This window comes from Leptonychotes weddellii, chromosome 5 (assembly GCF_054177405.1).
Source record: "Leptonychotes weddellii isolate Sample4059 chromosome 5, ASM5417740v2, whole genome shotgun sequence".
In the NCBI taxonomy this organism is placed as follows: domain Eukaryota; kingdom Metazoa; phylum Chordata; class Mammalia; order Carnivora; family Phocidae; genus Leptonychotes; species Leptonychotes weddellii.
Window position 1 is genome coordinate 61,502,961 of NC_138373.1, and position 21,704 is coordinate 61,524,664.

The 21,704-nt window shown below is 35.2% G+C and overlaps 1 protein-coding gene across 1 annotated transcript in view; it reads right to left on the reverse strand.

Moving 5' to 3' along the window:
- The window catches only part of KIF5B (kinesin family member 5B), a 47,188-nt gene that overhangs the window by 14,914 nt on the left and 10,570 nt on the right, over positions 1-21,704 (reverse strand). The window contains exons 3-15 of the mRNA XM_081820820.1: positions 14,440-14,513; positions 13,428-13,532; positions 12,736-12,784; positions 11,915-11,970; positions 11,739-11,826; positions 11,450-11,574; positions 10,234-10,338; positions 9,807-9,952; positions 8,945-9,093; positions 8,104-8,297; positions 6,699-6,767; positions 4,789-4,995; positions 2,122-2,265 (exon numbers count right to left, since the gene is read on the reverse strand). Of these exons, the coding sequence (XP_081676946.1) occupies positions 2,122-2,265; positions 4,789-4,995; positions 6,699-6,767; positions 8,104-8,297; positions 8,945-9,093; positions 9,807-9,952; positions 10,234-10,338; positions 11,450-11,574; positions 11,739-11,826; positions 11,915-11,970; positions 12,736-12,784; positions 13,428-13,532; positions 14,440-14,513 (1,511 nt within the window). The remainder of the gene's footprint in view (positions 1-2,121; positions 2,266-4,788; positions 4,996-6,698; positions 6,768-8,103; positions 8,298-8,944; positions 9,094-9,806; positions 9,953-10,233; positions 10,339-11,449; positions 11,575-11,738; positions 11,827-11,914; positions 11,971-12,735; positions 12,785-13,427; positions 13,533-14,439; positions 14,514-21,704) is intronic.

Here is a 21,704-nt window from a genome sequence, read left to right on the forward strand (position 1 = left end):
CTGCTACCTAAATCATAGAGATCTCTTTAAAACTCAAGATAAGAAAACAAACAATCCCACTGCATTGAGATAACACTATATATCTCAAACCAAAAAACTGATGACATCAAATACTTGTGAGGATGTGAAGTAACAAGAACTCTCATTCATTGCTGGTTGGAATACAAAATGCTATAGCCACCTTGGGGGTTTCTTACAAAGCTAACGCTTAACATATGATCTAGCAATCATGCTCCTAGGTATTTTTACCCAACTGAATTGGAAAGTTTTGTCCACAGGAAAATTCACACATGAATGTTTATAGTGGCTTTATGTGCAACTGCCAAAGACTGTAAGTAACCAAGATGGCCCTTGATAGATGAACAGATAAAGTGGTACACATATACAGTGGAATATTTGGTGATAAAAGAAATGAGCTATCAAGCCATGAAATGACTTAAATGCATGTTGCTAAGAAAATTAAGCCAGTGTGAAAAGGACAAATACTGTACGATTCCAACTATATGGTATTTTGGAAAAAGCAAAACTATACAGATAGTGAAAAGATCACTGGCTGTTGTTCAGGGGAGAGGGATTAATAGGGTAAAAAGCACAAGGGATTTGTAAGGGAAGTGACTGTTCTACATATATAACTATACTGTAATGGTGGTTCTGTATCATGCATTTGTCAAAATCCATTAACTGTACAACACAAAGAGTGAACCATAATGTAAAAAACACTAAAGTTAATAAAGCTCAAGCAGTGCTTAAATGATGATGTTAAGAGGAAAATTATATACAAATGACAAAAATATTGAGAATCCAGATTCTTTTTTAAAAAGAACCTATTTGAAAGGCTGACTTGTTTTCAAAATGCTATAATGGTATAGTGAAAAAAACAGTCTAGGAGTCAAGGACCCTGGCTCTACCACTGAACATAAGCCCTTTCTACTCTTTTCTCTTTACCACTTTTTCACTTAAATTAAGACTTAGCTGAACATAAAATGGAAAGACTTTTCTAAAAAGAAGCTGCAAATCTACAAGGCAAATTTTGAACACCTCTCTAGTGTTTACTGGTATGAAGTAAATTTACTTTTCCATCCCAAAAGATTCCCACATAGCTCTATCATCTCACATGAGTTCACCCTCAACAGGATACAGAATGTTCAGACGGAACATTCTGAAGAGAGAAGAGAGTGAAGAGAGAGTAAGTCACCCAGTATTTAACATTTTTCTTTTGTCTCAACGGCATGAGCCAACATTAAGAAATGTTTAATTGTCTCCTCAACACAAAGCAGCTTTGAATAACAACTGACAGAAGGAATGTGTGCTCCATATTGAAAACTTTGTTAAACTGGGCTTCTTATTCTTAGTAGGCTGTCACTATAAACCCTAGTGTTAAGTTTATTCTCTTTGTTACATAATTAAGCTTTAATCAAGAAGAAAAAGTCCAAACAAATACCTACTGCAACATACAAATCTTTCATATTATGTACATGTGCTTGCAGTTAACAGTCTTAGTTTGCTTTTTTGGTCTAAGTTTTAAAATTTACCAGGTCACTAATCTTTTCTTCTTATCATATGCCTAGTGCCAACATAACCAATGTTAGTATCCTAAAAAAGATTAGAAAAGAAAAAAAGGTATAGTTGAAATAGGTACTGCAAAATTTTGATTACTAGTAACTGAAATTCACGATATTATTCTCTCTACTGTTATATGTCTGAAATTTTTCATAATAAAACTTTAAAAAAATTAGTAGTGTTCATCTTTTATCTTTTCAAACATTTAAAGCAACCTCAGGCCAATTCATTTAGGAGTTTACTCTCTGAGCTAATCTTCACTGCTGCCCCAGTTACATACTTTCATGTACAGTAATTTATTAATAATCTCTAAATGCAAAATCTTTACACGGTAGAGAAAAGAACCAAACATGGGATCCAAATAAATGATACTTACTGAAATTGCCTTTTGAGCACCTCTTACTCTTTTCCTCCTTCCTCACCTATTTAAAATGAAGTTAATACCATCTACTACACGTTGCTGTTGTGAATGAGATAATGGGTATGAAAAGAACTTTGCAGTAGTAAACAGAAGTAGTTGTCTACTGACAATTATACTTAGTATTTGATTATTATACTTACCTTTACGTCATTATTTCCTACAGCAATTCCTATTTCTGCAAGGTCTTTTAGTAAAGATGCCATCATCTCAGCTGCTCGTTTTTTCTGGTGGTTGGTCATTTCCTTAAGTTTCTGAAGTTCAGCATCTATACTTGCTAAAGTTGCCTAAAAGAACCCAAAACAAAAGACACAGTTAAATCTATTAAATGAAAGATTACTTCAAATACTGACAGGTATTTCACTTCAGCCAGGACTCACAAAAGCATTATTTTCTACTTTCAGTTTTCTGAACTAGCTGATCTACTGAGTTCTGGGAGAACTCCCAGTTCAAACTTAGAAAATATTTCAGACCTAACAGACTCTGTAAAGTAGCCATATTATGCTCTATGAAGAGCTGGTAGTTTGTACCACTTTTTTTTTTTTTTTTTTTTAAGATTTTATTTATTTATTTGACAGAGAGAGCAGGAGAGCACAGGCAGGGGGAGGGGCAGAAGCAGGCTCCTTGCTTGCCCAACAAGGGGCTCCATCCCGGGACCCCCGGATCACAACCCCGAGCCGAAGGCAGCTGCCCAACAAACCAAGCCACCCAGATGTCCCCTCATTTCACTAATTTTTGAGACTGGGTTATGTTTTCTGCCTAGAAGTGAGTAACTTTCAAAATAATTAGGTTGAATTTTCTTTTATTACCACAGTATGGCTTATCTTTGGAAACAGAGTCTGGGCAAAATAATGTTAGACTAGAATTGAATTTTCTAGATGGTTTGTGTGTTTCCTTTATCTACTTTCTATATAGTCATTGGAAATAGTCCACCTGGTAATTACTGCTACTTTGATACTATAAGCAATTTATCTAGGAGACAGTGATGAAGTAGCATTACTGAGTTCAATTAAGTTTAAAATAATAGCTGGTTTACCAGCAACAAAGTCACCACAATTTTGAAAAGCCCAACCCAATCTGGCCACATTAAAACTAATCATTATACCACAGGTCTGTAAATTGCATTAAAAATTGCAGTTGCTTTTAGTAAAGATGCCATCATTTCAGTTTGTTGTTTCTTCTGGTCATTTCCCTACGTTCCTGAGTATCAGTAGTGCCTTCACCCAGTTTAATCTGAAATACCAGGTGTTACCTTTCAAGTCTCATAAGGCATCATGCTTTAATGTCTAAATCACTATCAGGTATTTTCTCTAACAACTGAATAGCAATATTGTACACATTTATAAAAAGATGCAGAACACTATAAGGTTTCTAACTTCTATTAGCAATGTAGTGCTGACAGATTCAGTTTCATAACTGGGACACAGACACAACTGTCGTAATGACTGAAACTGGTGACTGAAGACCAACTGACAGCTTACGGAGTTGTAAGACACTCCTATTGTTCTTCCAAACAGTAATTAGGTTTGCTAATAATGCAACTCATAAGAGTTATAAAAGCACCTTGATCTCCATGCTATTAAACTGTAACTTTGGAGATTAATAGGGGAAAATGAATTTCTCATCAGGGGCATGAAACTCAAAAAAAAAAAAAAGAAAGAAACAAACCTTTAAAAATAGTATTGACTGCTTTCCTTTAGGTAGGTGAACATGGACAGGGAATAAGTAGTGAACACTGACCCCGAGTCCAACTCTAGATGCAGTTTCTGGACAAGAAGTTGGTATTGACAGTAATAAAACGTTAATAAGAGAGCTCATCCATGGGCGCCTGGGTGGCTCAGTCATTAAGCGTCTGCCTTCAGCTCAGATCATGATCCCAGGGTCCTGGGATCGAGTCCCACATCGGGCTCCCTGCTCAGCGGGAAGCCTGCTTTTCCCTCTCCAACTCCCCCTGCTTATGTTCCCTCTCTCGCTGTGTCTGTCAAATAATAAATAAAATCTTTAAAAAAAAAAAAAAGAGAGAGCACTCATCCATGATGATGCTGCAAGTACAGCAGTTGCAATCACAGTTATATACTACCTTTGGCATCACTCTAGGAGGGTGGCAAATCCTGTTTATAGCAATGATAACAAATAAAGATCCTTATCTATTGCAGAATCACAAGGAAGAGCCTTCTACATTGTGTTAGGTAGGCTCTAATCCAGGGGCTGGGAATGTAAAAGTAAACAAAACCCAAGTTATATGAGGTTGTATAGCCTTCTCTTATTTTTATGTGTACATTTCTTATTTGCAGTTTGAACAATCATTTAATAACATTACTGCACAACTAGAAGTTAAACTTATTTTCCCTTTAACATTAGAGTATTAGGAATAGCAAAAAGTCTTCAAATGGCATTTTAATTACCTTTTAACAGACCTTCAGGAACTAAAAGATAACCCTCTTCCTTCACCTGTAAGGTTTTATATAAAGGACAAAGTGAAGTTGAGGCTTAGAATTACTTATGAATGGGGGCGTCTGGGTGGCTCAGTCATTAAGTGTCTGACTTCAGCTCAGGTCATGATCCCAGGGTCCTGGGATCGACCCCCCACATCAGGCTCCCTGCTCAGCGGGAAGCCTGCTACTTCCTCTCCCATTCCCCCTGCTTGTGTTCCTGCTCTCACTATCTCTGTCAAATAAATAAAATCTTAAAAAAAAAAAGAATTCCTTATGAATAGATACTCTCAGTATTGAGCTTACCAGAAAGAAGTTACTTAATTTCAATTAAGAAAACTTGTACTAAAATATTAAGAAAACAGAATTATATCCTACCGATTTCTGATTTAGTTCATCACTAAGCAATTCATATTCCTTAGTTTTATCTTCAACTTCCTGAGACTTCTGATCATAATTGACAGCAAGTTCCTCTAAGGCTTGCAAAACTTCTTTTACTTCTTCCTTAGAGGCATCATTTTCTGCTTGCAGGCGATTCAGTTCAGCTTGCATATTATCTTGATCCCTTCTCGTAGATGCCAAAAGCTACATGAAAGAGTGAAAGTATACAGGTTTTTACAAGGTATACAGGTTTAAAAAATCTATTTGCTAAACTCAAAGGGAATAAAACGTGGATGCTATTAACTGTGTGAACATTTATTCATTCAACAGGTTTATTGACTACTATATGCAGGCACTGTGCTAGACACTGTGGGAGACAGCAAGAAAATAAAAAAGACTCTGAGGAATCTAGAAGAAGAAACAAAGGTACATAAATAGATGCAATACAAGATGGAATGTTAATTAAGAGCCATAAAGGAGGGACAGGACATGACAGAGTGCTTGGTAGTATTTAAAACAAGAAGGTATTTTTGTAGGTTATTCATGAAGAAGGTGGCTAGATTTGGCCAATTTTAGTCATGTGCAAATTAATGTAATAGAAAGAAAAGGCATACTAACTTCATGAATAATGAGCATAGAAAAAAAAGTTAGTAGATGTTTAGAAGACATGCTTAAAGGTTTAGATTTTCTTTGGTCAAAAAGAAAAGGGGTGGCACCTGACTTATGCCTCAGGAAAACTTAGTATCAACATATAAAATTTGAACTGTAGAGAAGCCAAGAGACTAGTCAGGAGAATACTGCAATCATTTAGGGTCAGTGGCTTTTACATAGGGAAGGGCATCTGGAAATTTGCAGGAGTATTTCTAATGGAGCAGAATGCAAATGGCACTTAGAAGTAGGGGCCACGCATGCTAAATGTCCTATAACACACAGCACAGAATATTATAATGAAGAATTGTGTAAATGTTACTAGTGACCCTTTCGAGGAAACATGTTATAATTGAAATACAAAGATGATGTGACCAGGACTAAGGTGATTGATGGTGGCTATCTCTTCTTTACTGAAGCTGTATAATCTTTTGCCCCCATGTCCAAAACAAACCTTAAATGGAGTACCATTTTTTAATTATCCCTCTGCTCTGCCAGATAAGATAAACTGAGGGTCCAAACTAGGTGACAATCTACTAGAGAAGAGAAACCTGAAAGAACTAAGATGAAAGTAAAAAAGGCAAAAATGAACAGGTTTGATGAAACAGACATGGTGAGAGGAGTAAAAAATGTTTCATTCACTGACATTCTCATTCCCACAGTGAGTCATATCTTAAATTATACAATTATTAAAGACAGATCCAAGCAATTCAGAGATCAATTATTTTCTTTCTTAAATCATCCCTTTAAACCTGTATTTGTGTGTTTAAGTGAACGAGTGACAATAAAACATTGTGTTTTTAATATTTCCTCCTTCACTTACATGTGGAAATACTCTTCATTAAGGGAGGGACAGTCTAAAGTTATCCCAGCCCAGTGTAGTAAGTCTTTCTCAAGAATTAGTAAGACATGGTTTGGGAAGAATAAGGAGATAAAACAGCACTCTACTTCAAGCAAGGAAAGTAGAAGACAGAGTTTAAAAAGTCCAGTAGAAGTATATTAAAGAATACTGAAAAAAGCTTCCTCTCCCCTCCAGTTAGATAGAACTCAAACTGAAAAAAGAAAGACCTTAAGAGGAAGTCAATCTTTGCTTCAATCCATATGATGTATCATATCCACAGTGAAGCACAAGCATATTAAAAAAATTTGTAAATGTACTCCAGTATATTCTGAGCTCTGTAGGTTCATCTTTTATGTTTAAATAATAGTGACAAACTATAAAGCTTTTCTGAAAGCAGTATGTAAGGTATTCAACTTACCTCTTCTTGATCCAACATTTGTGTCTTCAGTTTCTCTACCAATTGGCTCTGTTGATTAATTTCCTCATCCTAGAATTTTAAAGGAATTAGTTAACAAAGTAGCTCACAACCTGATTCTGTTTGCTAACACAAATTCTAAGATTACTATTCCCCCCGACCAAAATATTTCAAAACTGTTTCTCTAAATTCAACATAGATTTCAGTTTCCTAGAAAAATGCTGAGATGGAATTTCTTTCAATTAATAACAGTAACATCACACAATTAAAAAGTCCATGTTTATAAAAGCTATTAATAGTTTAAATGCAAAAAATAATAAACATTTAACTCTATTATTGAAAATAATGGCCATATAGCTACTCCAAATCTGCCGTATCTGCTTAAAATACATATAAAACATCACCTAAAACCAAAACCAGAACTATTTACTTCTAGTCTCTTTACTGTTCTTGTTTTCCCCTTCCTCTCTATCAGGTTCATAATTTATTTTTCACACTACTGACTGACACGATCAAAGCAGGAAAACACTATTTCCACTTTATTTTATTCCCTCTCTAATCTCTTGCATCACCTTTATTATCGAGTCCTTAGATCCCTGATTCTAAGAAATCATTTCATTAAGGCTCTCCAATGACCCAATGCCCAATTTCCTTTCAAAAATTCTTTTAAAAAAGAAAAATACAGCGCCTGGGTGGCTCAGTTGGTTAAGCAACTGCCTTCGGCTCAGGTTGTGATTCTGGAGTCCTGGGATCAAGTCCCATATCGGGCTCCCTGCTCAGCGGGGAGTCTGCTTCTCCCTCTGACTCTCCCGTATCTCATGCTCTCTCTCTCTCCCATTCTCTCTCTGATAAATAAAAATCTTAAAAAAAAAAAAAAAAAATATTTGTCTCATAGTTTCTACACAGAAACAGAAATTGTGATTTTATATTTTTTATTAATATAGATGATCCTTGAACAATGTGAGGGTTAGGAACGCTGACCACCCACCCCCCCAAAAGAGTTAAAGATCCACATATAACTTCTGACTTCCCAAAAACTTAACTGTTGCTAGCCTGCTGTTGAATGGAAGGCTTACCAATAAACAGACAATTAATACATATTTTTTGTTAATGTATTGTATACGGTATTTTTGTAATACAGTAAGCTAGAGGAAAAAAATGTTATTAAAATCCTAAGGAAAATATATTTACATTATTGTACTGTATTTGTTTTAAAAATCCACATCTAAGTGGACCCATGCAGTTTAAACCAGTGTTATTTGAGGGTCAACTTTACAATGATTTTTAAAAGGTTAACAGAAACCAAGGAAGATGTATATAGGTCCCCTGGACCTGTAACATTAAAATTAAAAATAAAAATATCTATGTCATAAATTCTAAAACAAAATGGAACATGAACAATACCTACCTTGTCATCAAGCTGTTTATACAATTTAGCAATTTCTTCTTCACACTTTCTTCTTTCAGCATCAGTAAAGTTTCCAGTAACTCCAATCGTAGCTGCTGGTTTATCATTGGTAATAGTAATATCCTTATCTACTGCAAAAGCTTCCAAGTTGGCTTTCTCTTTGTCAAACTGTTCATCAATAGGCACTGTCTCTCCTAAAATAAGACAACAGCATAGTTAATAAACATCCACCTGTCTAAAATGAATTATAATTTTATTCAATTTCAGTTGTTCTCACCAATTTTCTTATCTACTCAGTCTGAGATTTGAGAAGCTGCAATTACTTTTGACTCACCCCCATCTTCTTTTTTTTTTTAAGATTTTATTTATTTATTTGACAGAGACACAGCGAGAGAGGGAACACAATCAGGGGGAGTGGGAGAGAGGGAAACAGGCTTACCGCTGAGCAGGGAGCCCGATGTAGGGCTCGATCCCAGGACTCTGGGACCATGACCTGAGCCGAAGGCAGACGCTTAACGACTGAGCCACCCAGGCGCCCCTCACCCCCATCTTCTAAATCCAGTCACCAAATCTTGTAAATTTTATTGCTTCCACCCTACTGTAGGAACCTTGCCATCTGTGACTTCTATAGCTTCTAGAGGGCCTCTGTGCCTCTATTTATTATTTCAGGTAAAATCAGAATTTAAAAGATTTTATTCATTTTTAATTGATGATCCCTAATGCTTAAAAAGTAAAAATGGATATGGTTTGTTATTTTTATGTTCATATCAGTCTCAAATTTATAAAATAGCTTTACTTTCATATTCAACAAACTCAAAATGACATATTCATAAAGTATTACCATTACGCCATCGGTTGAGTTCATTTTCAAGCCACTGAATGGTGTTCCGCAGGGTCTTATTTTTTTCCTTTTCTCTTTCATATTTCTTTTTCCACTGTTCTGCAGTTAATTCTACATTTACACAAACTGTGTTCTTAATTGTTTTGGCCCTAAGAGAAGTAATTACAGGGAAAAAAAAATGTACCTAGAATTATTTTCAACTGATATATATAGATATTACATATATATATATAATTTTTAGTTAAGCAATTTGACTATTCTTGTTCAATTATCTTTATGACTAAATACAAAGAGCCATAATTACTATAGTGCTAAATAAATTTGCATCAGTCCCCAAATTTGTGAATAGCTTAAAAAAAAAAAAAAACAACAACCTTATGAGGATAAAAAACAAGGGCCCGTATTTTCCCAATTCATTTGCAAGGATAAATTAATTTAAAAAAATTACTGTTGAAGGTCAAAGATAAAATCATCACTACCGATTTTCCTAGGTTAAGCAATTCATATTTGGGTATCTCATTATTTGAACCTGTCATATATGTCAACAGGCTAATATAGAATTATATTTGTCAAGTTTTTCTTTATTATCTGATTTAAATGCTTATTTTCTTTAATGCTAAATTGAAGCTTCTCATATAAATCTGACTGAAGGTAATATTTGACTTTGATATGTACTAAAACTTAATTCAAATTCAAGCAGCTTTAAAAACGGACCTTGCTTATATTATCTCTCAATTAAAACGTTGTGTCTAGCATATTAACAATATGCACTGATTTGAATAATATCTACCTATATTTTCCTAGACTTAATAAACAAAAGACCTATCTGTCATTTAGACTTTGTATTTTCTTAACAACAAACCTTTGACCAAACAGGAGTGTAGATTTTGTTTCAGATTCATTGTACGATGATGGAGAGCAGCAAATTACAATAGTGGTTCTACAGTTGCCACCTAATGAGTCTTGAAGGATTCTTGTCATTTTACTATCTCGATATGGAACATATGTCTACGAACAAAAAAAAAAATAGAAGACCAATGGGTTTCTACGGCATAAAATTTGTTATAGAAATATGTTACACTTTACGTAAGCTACAAAGGGATTTTGGTTATTCTGATTAATATTAAGATGGGAACTAAAATCTACATACTGATATTATAAGACAACTAATTTACACATACTGAGTCAAACACACCAAATCTTTCAAACATCCATGCATATACATACATTGATATTTAAGTAACTCCCTGTAAGGTAACAATAGGGAAAGAGAAGACATGTATACTTACACTTCCCTCAGCCAAAGCAGAAATGACATTGCCAAGAGCAGAAAGTGACTTGTTGATGTTCTTAGCTTCATCCAGCACAGCACCTTCAGCTCCAGTTTTACTAACCTATACATAAGATTTCAAAAGAATGAAACAAAATCGTAGGTTTCTTTGAATTTTCTAAAAAGTTCAGAGGTCATCCATAGCCAGCAAACAACAAAATGAAAAGCTTCACGATTTTATTTGCCAATTATTTATTCTAAGCTATCACTATTTCTTGAGTATTCATTAGTCTTCTGAGAACTTGGTCAAGTAACTAGGTGCATGACAAGAATGTGATTAAGGAGATACCAAATTTTATTTTTAGTTTGTGCTCTTGAAAATTAACAAATTTACATGTACATTTGCAATTTACTATTTGCTAACCTCCTTTGCTTCATTAAAAAAGAGGAATCTTTTAAAATTTGCTAAAGCGTAATGTTGATACTATAACTATTACAAACTGAATTTAAATATATAAGCAAACTTCTTTTAAAAAGATGTGAAATACATATATTAAAAGACAGGATAAAATAATACGTTAACAGTGCTGGCTGAAGAAACAGCCTCTCAGAATTCACAAAAATCAAAGACAGGCTTTGAAGGATGTGTTTAAGACTTAAGTAAAAGGGAATAGGTATGTCATTTTAATTAGAGGAAAAATTAGCAAAACAGCAAAAATGGTTACAGAGATCAGTATTAAGATATTTGAACTTATTTTAATTTTCACATAAACTAGAATCAGATTAGTATACAGTATAGTCTGTAATTATTAAATAATCACCCAAAGGAAAGAAATAGGTAAAACCAAACCATAAAAGACTAATGGATAGTTACCAGTTTTCACAGGGAGCCCACTGCCAGTATGGTAAAACAGATACCAAAAATAAGGAAAAGGATACCTAATAAAATTTATGACAATATATGCCAAACAAAATTCTCAATAAAATCATACACCTTAAGACAAAGGTAACACCTATTGGTTGAACTGGACTATCGCACAAATGACAGTAATTTGGAACTGGTTTTTCGGTTTAAGTAGTCATAAGCATTAGCATCAATACTTTTAACTCTCAAAAATATTACCAAATCCAATTTCATAGTTTCTAACATGTTAATAATGAACAATGCCAAAGTCCAAATTCGAGCTCAAGTTTATAAAAATGCTTAAATATCTACCAGAATATAAAGATTTTACCTTTTCACTACCAGCTAAATCAACCAGATAAAGTTTTCCACTCAGCTTTTGTTCCGTTTGCGTGTTCTCTTGTTTTACATTAATAAGAAATATACTGTGACTCCTAGAGCTATGTTCATTCATATCTGCAATGAAATTACACAAACAACTATAAACAAAGATGGCTTTCCCTTACTAATAATTTCTAAAGCATTACTTTACATAAAAATCTAATACAATTAATCATGCTGATAAAGATATTTTAAGGCAGCTCTGTACCTTAACTAGTGTTAATAAACATCCTACTTACTTGTAACTGCTACATGTCTGTTGGACTTTCCTTCGTCAATGGTATCCATAACTTCATCTGGACTACATACAAAACGCTCTGTGCACCCCTATAACATAATTTTTTAAAGTATGTCAATAGTCTTAAAATTTTTTATTACAGGGCTTTTCTAAAAACAAGCATTATTTTATAAGTACCTTTACATAGGGAACTCGATTTTTATCTTCATGGACTGAAAGATTGGTCTTTGAAACTGAAAAAGAAAAATGAATAGCACCAGCAACATTCTCAACTCTAAAACCAGTTATGAAAATAACCAATTCAATTGACTGTTTCCTTTCCCAAGTGACCTAATAACAATACATTTAAAAAATATGATACATCACTATTAAAGAAAGACTGCAGAAACAGTAAGAGATTTTTTTTTTTTTTAAGATTTTATTTATTTATTCATGAGAGACAGGGAGAGAGAGAGAGAGAGGCAGAGGCAGAGGGAGAAGCAGGCTCCCTGCTGAGCAGGGAGCCCGATGCGGGACTTGATCCCAGGACTCTGGGATCATGACCTGAGCCGAAAGCAGACGCTTAACCATCTGAGCCACCCAGGTGCCCACAGTAGATTTAAATAGAAATTAATGCAGCAATATAGAATTTTAGGTCCAATGCAACCTCTACACCCACATTTTGAAAATAACAGTAAGACAGTGGTTTAATAGTTTGCCCAAGGGCAATGAATCTAATTGACAGCTAACAGAAGACTAGGACTCAGGACCTTTAACTATAATCCAACTCTCTAATTACTACCTAAGAAACACAGGCACGCCTAAATATGTGCTTTAAATAAGTTATTCAATGTGTCAAAGGCATTCAACTAACTTTAAAAAGAACTTTAAAATATACCTGTTTCTTATAATTTAAGTCAGTTTCATATACGTCACTTAGAAATAGTCTCATATCTATCTACTATTAAAAAAGGTAACATGCTATTTTAAAATGATAAAAGAGCAAGAATTTAACTTACCATCTAACAGGTCCCTTATCTTATCCAAATAAATTTCAAAATATGAAACCTGAAAGGCAAAGAAATAAAGGAAAAAAAGATCAACTAAAATTTTAAAATAATTTATTCACATTCATTAAATTTGTTGGGGTCTGAGGGAGCATGATCTAGACTAGGGGGCAGAGTTATCAACAACTCAGCCATAGCTCATGTTCTAACAGGAAGATTGGAACTCTCTAAACTCATATAACAGCAATTTCCATTACATATCTTCATCTAAAATGAATTAGACTCATGAGAACAGTAAGAACCTTTGAGTTCAGGGCACCTGGGTGGCTTAGTCAGTTAAGCGTCTGCCTGATTCCAGGGTCTCAGCGGGGAGTCTGCTTCTCTCTCTGCAACCCACCCCAACTGCTGTAGTCGCTTACTCTCTCTCTCAAATAAAACCTTTACCAAAAAAAAAAAAAAAGTCTGAGTTCAGTAATAAAACAAACTCCTTCATTTTATAGAGAAGGAGGCTAAGACAAGAGATTTTGTGACCTTGTTTAAGGTCATCTAATGGCAGATAAGAACCCCATTTTACTAACTCTAATGATCTTTCTACTGTAACTGTCCATAAAATAACTTTTAAAAAGGGAAAAACATTTATTATTTCTTGGAATAAAATTATTCTAGGTGTAAAACAAAACACAATCTTTCCCCAAGGCTTTTACCTTAATATGAAATTCCAAATTCTCATCCATGGAGTAAATGTAATTAAAAATATCTTGCACTATTCTTGGAATAATCCCCATGCCTTCTGGATCATGAAGTTTACCCTAAACAGAAAACAAAATGAGACTTTAAGAAGTATGAATTAAAAGTAAAAACTTTCAATCTATAATTTACAGTCAGCAGAGGACAGTAATTTTAATTGTTGCCATTTTTTGGTGAAAACAGCTTTACAAGTATCTAAAAAAATCCAATTCAACTATAACATATTGGTAAGTTACACATAAATACTGCATGTCAACAACAAAGGTTACCAACTGATCTTAGCCTTTTATTTAATCATTAGATTTAGATTACCCATGCTTGTGCATTGAACTTATTTTCGAAAAAGGTTTGCTTCTTCCCGTAAGTATTGTTCCTTCAAGTCAGATCCACACAAATACTAGAAATGTCTTTGTTCTAACTTTAAGGAATAAGTAATATGAATTACACTAAAATAAGCAGTCATTTATACAGAATGCTCAGATAAATGATAAAAGCAGATGCTTTGTAGCAGCAGCATAAGATAACAGGCTGTTTTCTAGATATAAAGTTTGGGCAGGACCACATCTTATTAATAGCAGCACCGATAACTGTGGAGACATTCTTACTAAAGAAGAGTAGCCGATATTTGGAGAGAATTGCTCTGAATACAAATGAAAACATGAAACATTCAAAATTTCAAATTTCCCATTATTATAAAGTAACAAAATTCCTCTTAATTCTAAAATGCTCATATTTCGTGGTTATGCTGATAAAACAAAGTTAAGATATGATTTCAAGTATATAATTTCATTATTCAAGCTCCAGAACTGATTAGATTCCAACAGTGACGTTACCTGTGTATTATTTCTACGAGAATGCAATAAAGAGTAAATAAAGATGTTTAAGCATGGTAAAACCATTTCGCAAATAATGAATGAATGCACTGTCTATTCTGAAAACTACATGCAAGTACAGATTATGAAATGTTACCTCCATTGTGTGTGTCTTCCCAGAGGATGTTTGTCCATATGCAAATATTGTCCCATTGTATCCCTCAAGTACATCTATGAGAAAATAAGAAATTTTATACCTCAGGGGATTTATTTTTCCCTTAAAAAAGATTCATAAGAAATTACTTAAGAATATCAGAAAACACTCTGAAAAAATTCACATAGATAGTAACCCTGTTCCTCATCCATGCATAATCAAATCTGCACAAAAATATCTATGGGAAGAATGGCGAGGCAGATTCAGATGTTCTTTACACTAATATGAAAGATACCATCAAAGTTGAAGTTCAGTTCATGAAAGACTGAAGAAAAATAAGACTATATTAACAGTAATTTTCTTAGTGATGATCCACCTGAGCAATTACTTTCTCTCCAGCCCAGATTACTTTGTGTGGTCAATAAAACACAAATTTTAAATTCCACTGTTTATGATCATCTCTTATGTAAATGTACATCTCAAATGTCTTTACATCTGTATTCCAAAGCTTTATGTGACCTAAAAGAAAAAAATGTCCTGCAAATTTACATTCAGATATGAATTCACTTTTACAAATAGGATTACTGATTAGTGGTTAACTGGTAGCTAAAACTCACAAACCCATGCAACAGTCCTCCTTATATAAGCATAACAAGCCCACTGAAATAAATTTTCAAAATACCTGTGAAATTAAAAATAAACCTTTTCTAGCCCCGTATGTACTCCAAGATCTACCTTTAACAGATATCTAAGTATCTTCCTTTACTAGGATGAAGGGAAAAAAGAAAATGCGAGTAACAAGGTGACCTTTTGATTTTTAATTTTCAGGGATTTGGTTTGTTCTGTTTTGTTTTTGGTGACAAAAAGGTGCTATGAAATTACATTGTATTCTAGAAGAAGCCAAAGTAAAAAGTGAAGCCTCTAAATCCTTGTTTTAAAATTGACTAATTTTTTAAAATTGATTTTTTAAAAAATTGGTTATTTAAAAAAGAAAAAGAACAATCCCAACACTGGGCACAACTAACTAGATACTAACAAATTTCCTACAGACACATTTATTAAGGAGAAAAAGAAGGTATTTACTTCCCTGGGAAAATTTTAAGAGATCTCAAATCACATTTAAAATAGGTGGCATTGGGGGCACCTGGGTGGCTCAATAGGTTAAGCATCTGACTCTTGATTTCAGCTCAGGTCATGATCTCAGGGTTGTGAGATCGAGCCCTGCATCGGCTTAAGACTCTCTCTCTCTCTGGGCGCCTGGGTGGCTCAGTCGGTAAGCGTCTGCCTTCAGCTCGGGTCATGATCCCGGGGTCCTGGGATCGAGCCCCGCATTGGGCTCCCTGCTCAGCAGGAAGCCTGCTTCTCCCTCTCCCACTCCCCCTGCTTGTGTTCCCTCTCTCACTGTGTCTCTCTCTGTCAAATAAATAAAATCTTTAAAAAAAAAAGAAAAAAAAAGAAAAGATTCTCTCTCCCTCTGTACCACCCCCCCCCCCGCCACCTTAAAAAAAAATAGATGGCACTGCAGTATTTCTAACAAGAAATTATCTGGAGTACTCCATATAATTGTTCTCAGTATATCTATGCCATACCTCCTACTTAAGATCTTTTAACTGATCAAATAAAACCTAAGGATAAAATCCAAACTTTTGTTATATCTATAAATACTGGTAGGTGAATTAACAACTGACTCTCAAGATCACATTAGTAGCATATGTCTATAGAATATTACAGTATACTTGTGGTTATGTGAAACTATATTATATGAGGGCACCCAGGATAACAAATGTATACATTTGTTTTGGGGACTTCAAGCATAACTTCAGAGATTATGAAATATTCAACACTCAAATATTTACTGAGCACCTGCTATGATCTACACTCTGTTCTCAGTGCAAGGGTATTAACAATGATGGATTAGGTGATTTCTAGACATGCCACATTATCACTAAAGTAGTTTGATAAACACTTTTATCAATTAGGAAAATAATTCTTGCCTACCTTCAAATCCATTCCTGACTTTGCTTTCTATAGTGACTTATCCCCAACAAAACTAAACATACAAAGGGAATACATTTTACAGTTAGATTCCTATAACCACCACCAAGATTCTATCATTAACATTTTATAATTTTACTGTTTAATCATGTTATTTATCCATCCATCTCATATTTTAATGCATTTCAAAGTAAACTGCAGACTTCAGTACACTTTCACCTAAATACTTACCCATGCAGGTATCATTAACTAGGATTCATTTTCTAGTTTTATTCCTGAGATAAAATGTATATATAATGAAATGTACCTATCTTAAGCATGGATTTTTTTTTTTTATTAAAGATTTATTTATTTATTTGAGAGAGTGAGAATGAGAGAGAGTACATGAGAGGGGGGAGGGTCAGAGGGAGAAGCAGGCTCCTCGCTGAGCAGGGAGTCTGATGCGGGACTCGATCCCGGGACTCCAGGATCATGACCTGAGCCGAAGGCAGTTGCCCAACCAACTGAGCCACCCAGGTGCCCTTAAGCATGGATCTTTAAAAAAAGAAAAATAATATTCATCTATTTGAAAATCCTACAGGGCATACATCTGTAATCAGGTAAAATTAGGCACTTTTTGACCTGGCTCTTGTTTGCCACCTCTCACCATCCTTCCTCTCACACCGCTGTTTTGTGTTGGTCAAAATGATCAAATCTGACAATTTCACATGGTTCAACTTCAGTCACACCATAATGTATGTTGTTCCCCACATTGTGATACTCTTTGCATGTGGGTATGCCTTGGTACATGTGTCATTTCTGCCTGGAAGGCACCCCTCCTTCTCCTTCCTACTCTTTGTGCATCCTTTAAGACTAGCTTGGGCTTTACTTTTTTTCTCCAACCCAACTATACAAACCACCCCCAAATAAACTTGGAGGAGTCTTATCCTACATGTTCTTATAGCATCTACATTTATTTTTTATTTTTTTAAAGATTTTTATTTATTTATTTGACAGAGCGAGACACTGTGAAAGAGGGAACACAAGCAGGGGAAGTGGGAGAGGGAGAAGCAGGCTTCCCATGGAGCAGGGAGCCCAATGCAGGGCTCGATCCCAGGACCTGAGCCAAGGGCAGACGCTTAACAACTGAGCCACCCAGGTGCCCCAGCATCTACATTTAAACATTATCCTTATCGCTGCATATTGCAACTGTCAATTTACTTATCTGCCTTCTTCACCAGCTTACACTCCTTGAGGCCAGGACTGTGCTTAACTCTTAGCACAATGCCTGGCACTTAGTAGGAACTCAGATGCTTGCTGAATGATTATTACCATTACTAACAGAGCATCTTTCTAAAGCCTCCCTCCCTCTTTAAAATATACTTCTGCTGTTCTTGTGAGAAACAGAGATGGACAACTATGGATACATACTCCTTCTCTCATACTTTGTAAAAAAGAAAAACATATTTAGTAAGCAAGACAACAGCATAACACCTTCTAAAAGTCACTTATCTCTCTGACCTTCAACTTCCTCATCAGGAAAGGGAAAGGCTTAGGGGAAGGCTATGAAAATTAGAAGTCCTCATATAAAATTATTATTGCTAACATTTGAGAGCATACAATGTGACAGGCTCTAATAATTTTTCATATATTAATGTATTAAATCCTCACAAAACTCTGTGAAAGGTACTATTTTTAGTCCCACTTTACAGATAATGACACTGAGAACAGAGAGATTAATTTGCTCTACTTCCATAGCTAGCAAGATGCAGCTGAGATGCAAACCCAGACAATCTTGGTTTTAAGGACATTCTCTTAACCGCTGCACTGTATTATCAAGAAACCCAGGAACTAAAATAAATATATGGCAGGCTACATCTGGAAAAATTAAAAGTAAATACTGTGGCAGACAGTTCAGGTCAGGAAGCTATGGTAGGAAATCTATGAATACCTGGTATGATGAGGACTCTATGAAGGCCTGGCATGATGGATAGCATATAGCAAGTACTGAATAAATGACAACCACTTCATACAGGGAAGTGAAAAGACATCACTCAAATTTGGAATTCACTAGAGAATAGAAGTGGGTAAGCCTTGTTCAAAAAAAAGAAAATTTATTTAATGAATTTATAGAAAGGAAAAAGTAATAGCTTTGCACGTAATAAGGTTATATATAAACCTGTACAGAAATTTATGAAAACAGTGCTTCAGCCAACTGTCAGGAGCCCAGAGGATGACCTGAAGCAACTAGCAGCTTGCCCATCAAATCTACACCTCGGAAGAAATACCTACTCACCCATCATTTTGCTGATCGTTGCCTACCAGAAGTTTCTAACCATGGCTTTCCATCAGGTTTGTTTGCGAGTGACTGTCCCAACTCCACCCTGCCATGTATTTAATCGGTTTCCTATCTTCAGACCTCACCAGGCACCCACCACCTACCCCCACCTCATCTCTTTTCCTTAAATCTATGTATTTACTGTTAACTCCTCCACATTCATAATTTTGTCCAGGACAAGCCCCATTACCTACTATATATCCAGTCTCTTCCAAAGTGGTAGAGAGCACTTGGGTGAAGATAAAAGGAGCAAGTCAGGTGATACTTTTCTAATATAAATTACAAAACTAGCACAGAAGCTGGAGAGCACTTTCTATTATAATAGTTGCTTGAAGTCTTGTTTTGTAGAATGAAAATACTGTAGGCTATGAATTATCCCAAGCACAATTATGGTGGATTAAATTATGAAAATAATTTCTTCTCCTAGAAGAGAGCAAACAAACAGCAATTGGTATCTGCTGTGTGCTTGCTTCTTCATACCAGGCCCTAAGTGAAGTTCTTTTTCATGAATGAATCATCTTTTTAAATCTTCATTATACTCTTATTTTGCAAAACAAGAAACAGAGACGTAGGAAGGTTAGGTAACTTGCCAAAAGTCACACAGGTAGAGTGGCAGAGCCTAAATTTCAATCTAAGTTTGTCTGATTCCAAAGCCTGTGTTCTTATCCACACAACAAATAAAGGAACTGCTATTCAGAATTCAGTTCCAAACAGTAAAGCAGGAATTTGCTGTGAAGTAAAAGGGACCAAAGAGAATAGGAGGGACATTTCACTAAATGATGTCATCTAAAACTGTAAAGAAATAAAAGAAGGTAATAGAAACAATAGAAACATGTACCTTAGCACTTCAGGACAACAGACTTCAAAGAGTTCTGAGAAAGGCAGATATGAGACTATTATTAAGAGACTATGGGGCACCTGGGTAGCTCAATCAATTAAGCATCCAACTCATAGTTTCGGCTCAGGGTGATTTCACGGTTGTGAGATCAAGCCCTAGGACAGGCTCTGCACTCAGCACATAATCTCCTTCAGATTCTCTCTCTCCCTCCCGCTCATGCTCGCTCACTCTCAAATAAATACATAAAATCTTAGAACAAAAAAGACTATATAACCAAGGATGTGCAAGAGATAAAAATCATTAGAATAACATGAGAAAAATAAAAGCCCAGAATTAGTAAGTCTAACCAAAACAAAACAAAAACTAAGGCCCTAAAAAGAGCTTTTAAAACATTCAGAAAAAGACTAATGTCTGAGTAGACCTGCACTGCCCAGAGAATAAAATGTTAACAGACAATATAAGACAGGGGTATTCCCATTTTATTACCACCTTCTACAATATTATCCTCAAAATGGAACAGAATAAACACTGTCAAGAGAGACTTTAAGGCTGAGGTGGATAAGACAGCGAAAGAATGGTTTTAAATGAGCTCAAGTTTCTAGTTATAAGAGAATCACATTCCATGGATAAAAATTTCACAGCTACCATAGCTGATTTTTAAAAGCCATGGAGAACGAAAGCAACAGAAGATGACTAACTTGTAAATGTTATACTCATTTTCAAAAAGGAAAAATGATAAATTATTTTTGGTACACAAAAATTTCACTAAAGAAAAGCTATGGTTGAACTAACCTCATTTCCTGTTGGGATAGGGTCACCCAACTGATAACTCTGGGGAAACACCAGCCTCATGTACCATGACTTCATAAAAGGATCCGTTTTTCATCATATTCTTGTTGATATGTTGACAAACTAAAAACTAGATAACTGTACAAGAGAATCTGAAGTTGGCTGAATACCCAGTGTGACTTAAAAATTAACTCCCCAAAACCTTACTCAGTTTTTAGAAGACTAGGCTAAGGACCATGGCCCATTAAGCATTTTATAAATGATTTAGAGTAGTATTTTTTCAAACAACGATGTCTACAAATAAGGAGTTTAACAGAATTTCAAAGTCCTTGTCACCATAACAGACTTATCAAATATGCTGATAGCCAACATACATCTCTAATTAGATAACCATAAAAACAAAACTCAAAATATAATCAAGAGCTAAAATGAACAAGATGGAATCCATACTTTAAAAGCTTATAGTCAAATTAAAAAACTCCAATATTGAAGTGTAGAATGGGGTTTAATGTTGGCTACAGCAGATGTGAAAAAGACCTGTACACTTAAATTGCCCAGGAGCTCATGAATCAATAACTTAATTATTATTTAAAAACCTAATATAGGGTGCCTGGGTGGCTCAGTCGTAAGGCGTCTGCCTTCGGCTCAGGTCATGATCCGGGGGTCCTGGGATCGAGTCCCACATCGGGCTCCCTGCTCGGCAGGAAGCCCGCTTCTCCCTCTCCCACTCCCCCTGCTTGTGTTCCTGCTCTCGCTATCTCTGTCAAATAAAAAAAAATAAAAAAAAAATCTTAAAAAAAACAAACCTAATATAAAATCTTAGGCTGTACTGATGAAAAAGTATGTCAAAATCAAGGAATATAATTGTGTTCTATGACAGATCCACCTGGAAAACTATTTGATGCCTACAAACAAAAGATGACACTGCCTATTCCTCTTTGTTGCAATCATTTATAGAATCAAGTTAATTCTCCAACACCTCCTATGAATATTTCAGCATCCAGTCCACCGTCTTTCACTAATACCATTCCTGTTGTGATTCTTGGTGGTTCCAATGTCCATGTAGTAGATGATGCTACTAAAATACCCTGGCCTCTCAGATCCTGGGCTTAGTTTTCTCCATAATCTTGTCCCTTACTCCTTCAGATGCCAACTAACTTCTAGACCTTTTCATTACTACCTACACTGCCTTCCTAATGTCAATTAAGTATCCACCTCCTATTATTCCTTCTAGTACCCTGATTCTAACAAACCTTCAACCCCACTAACACTATAACACACTAATCTTACCACTTCTTTTCACTGTCCCTCAAACCTATTCCCCCCCCG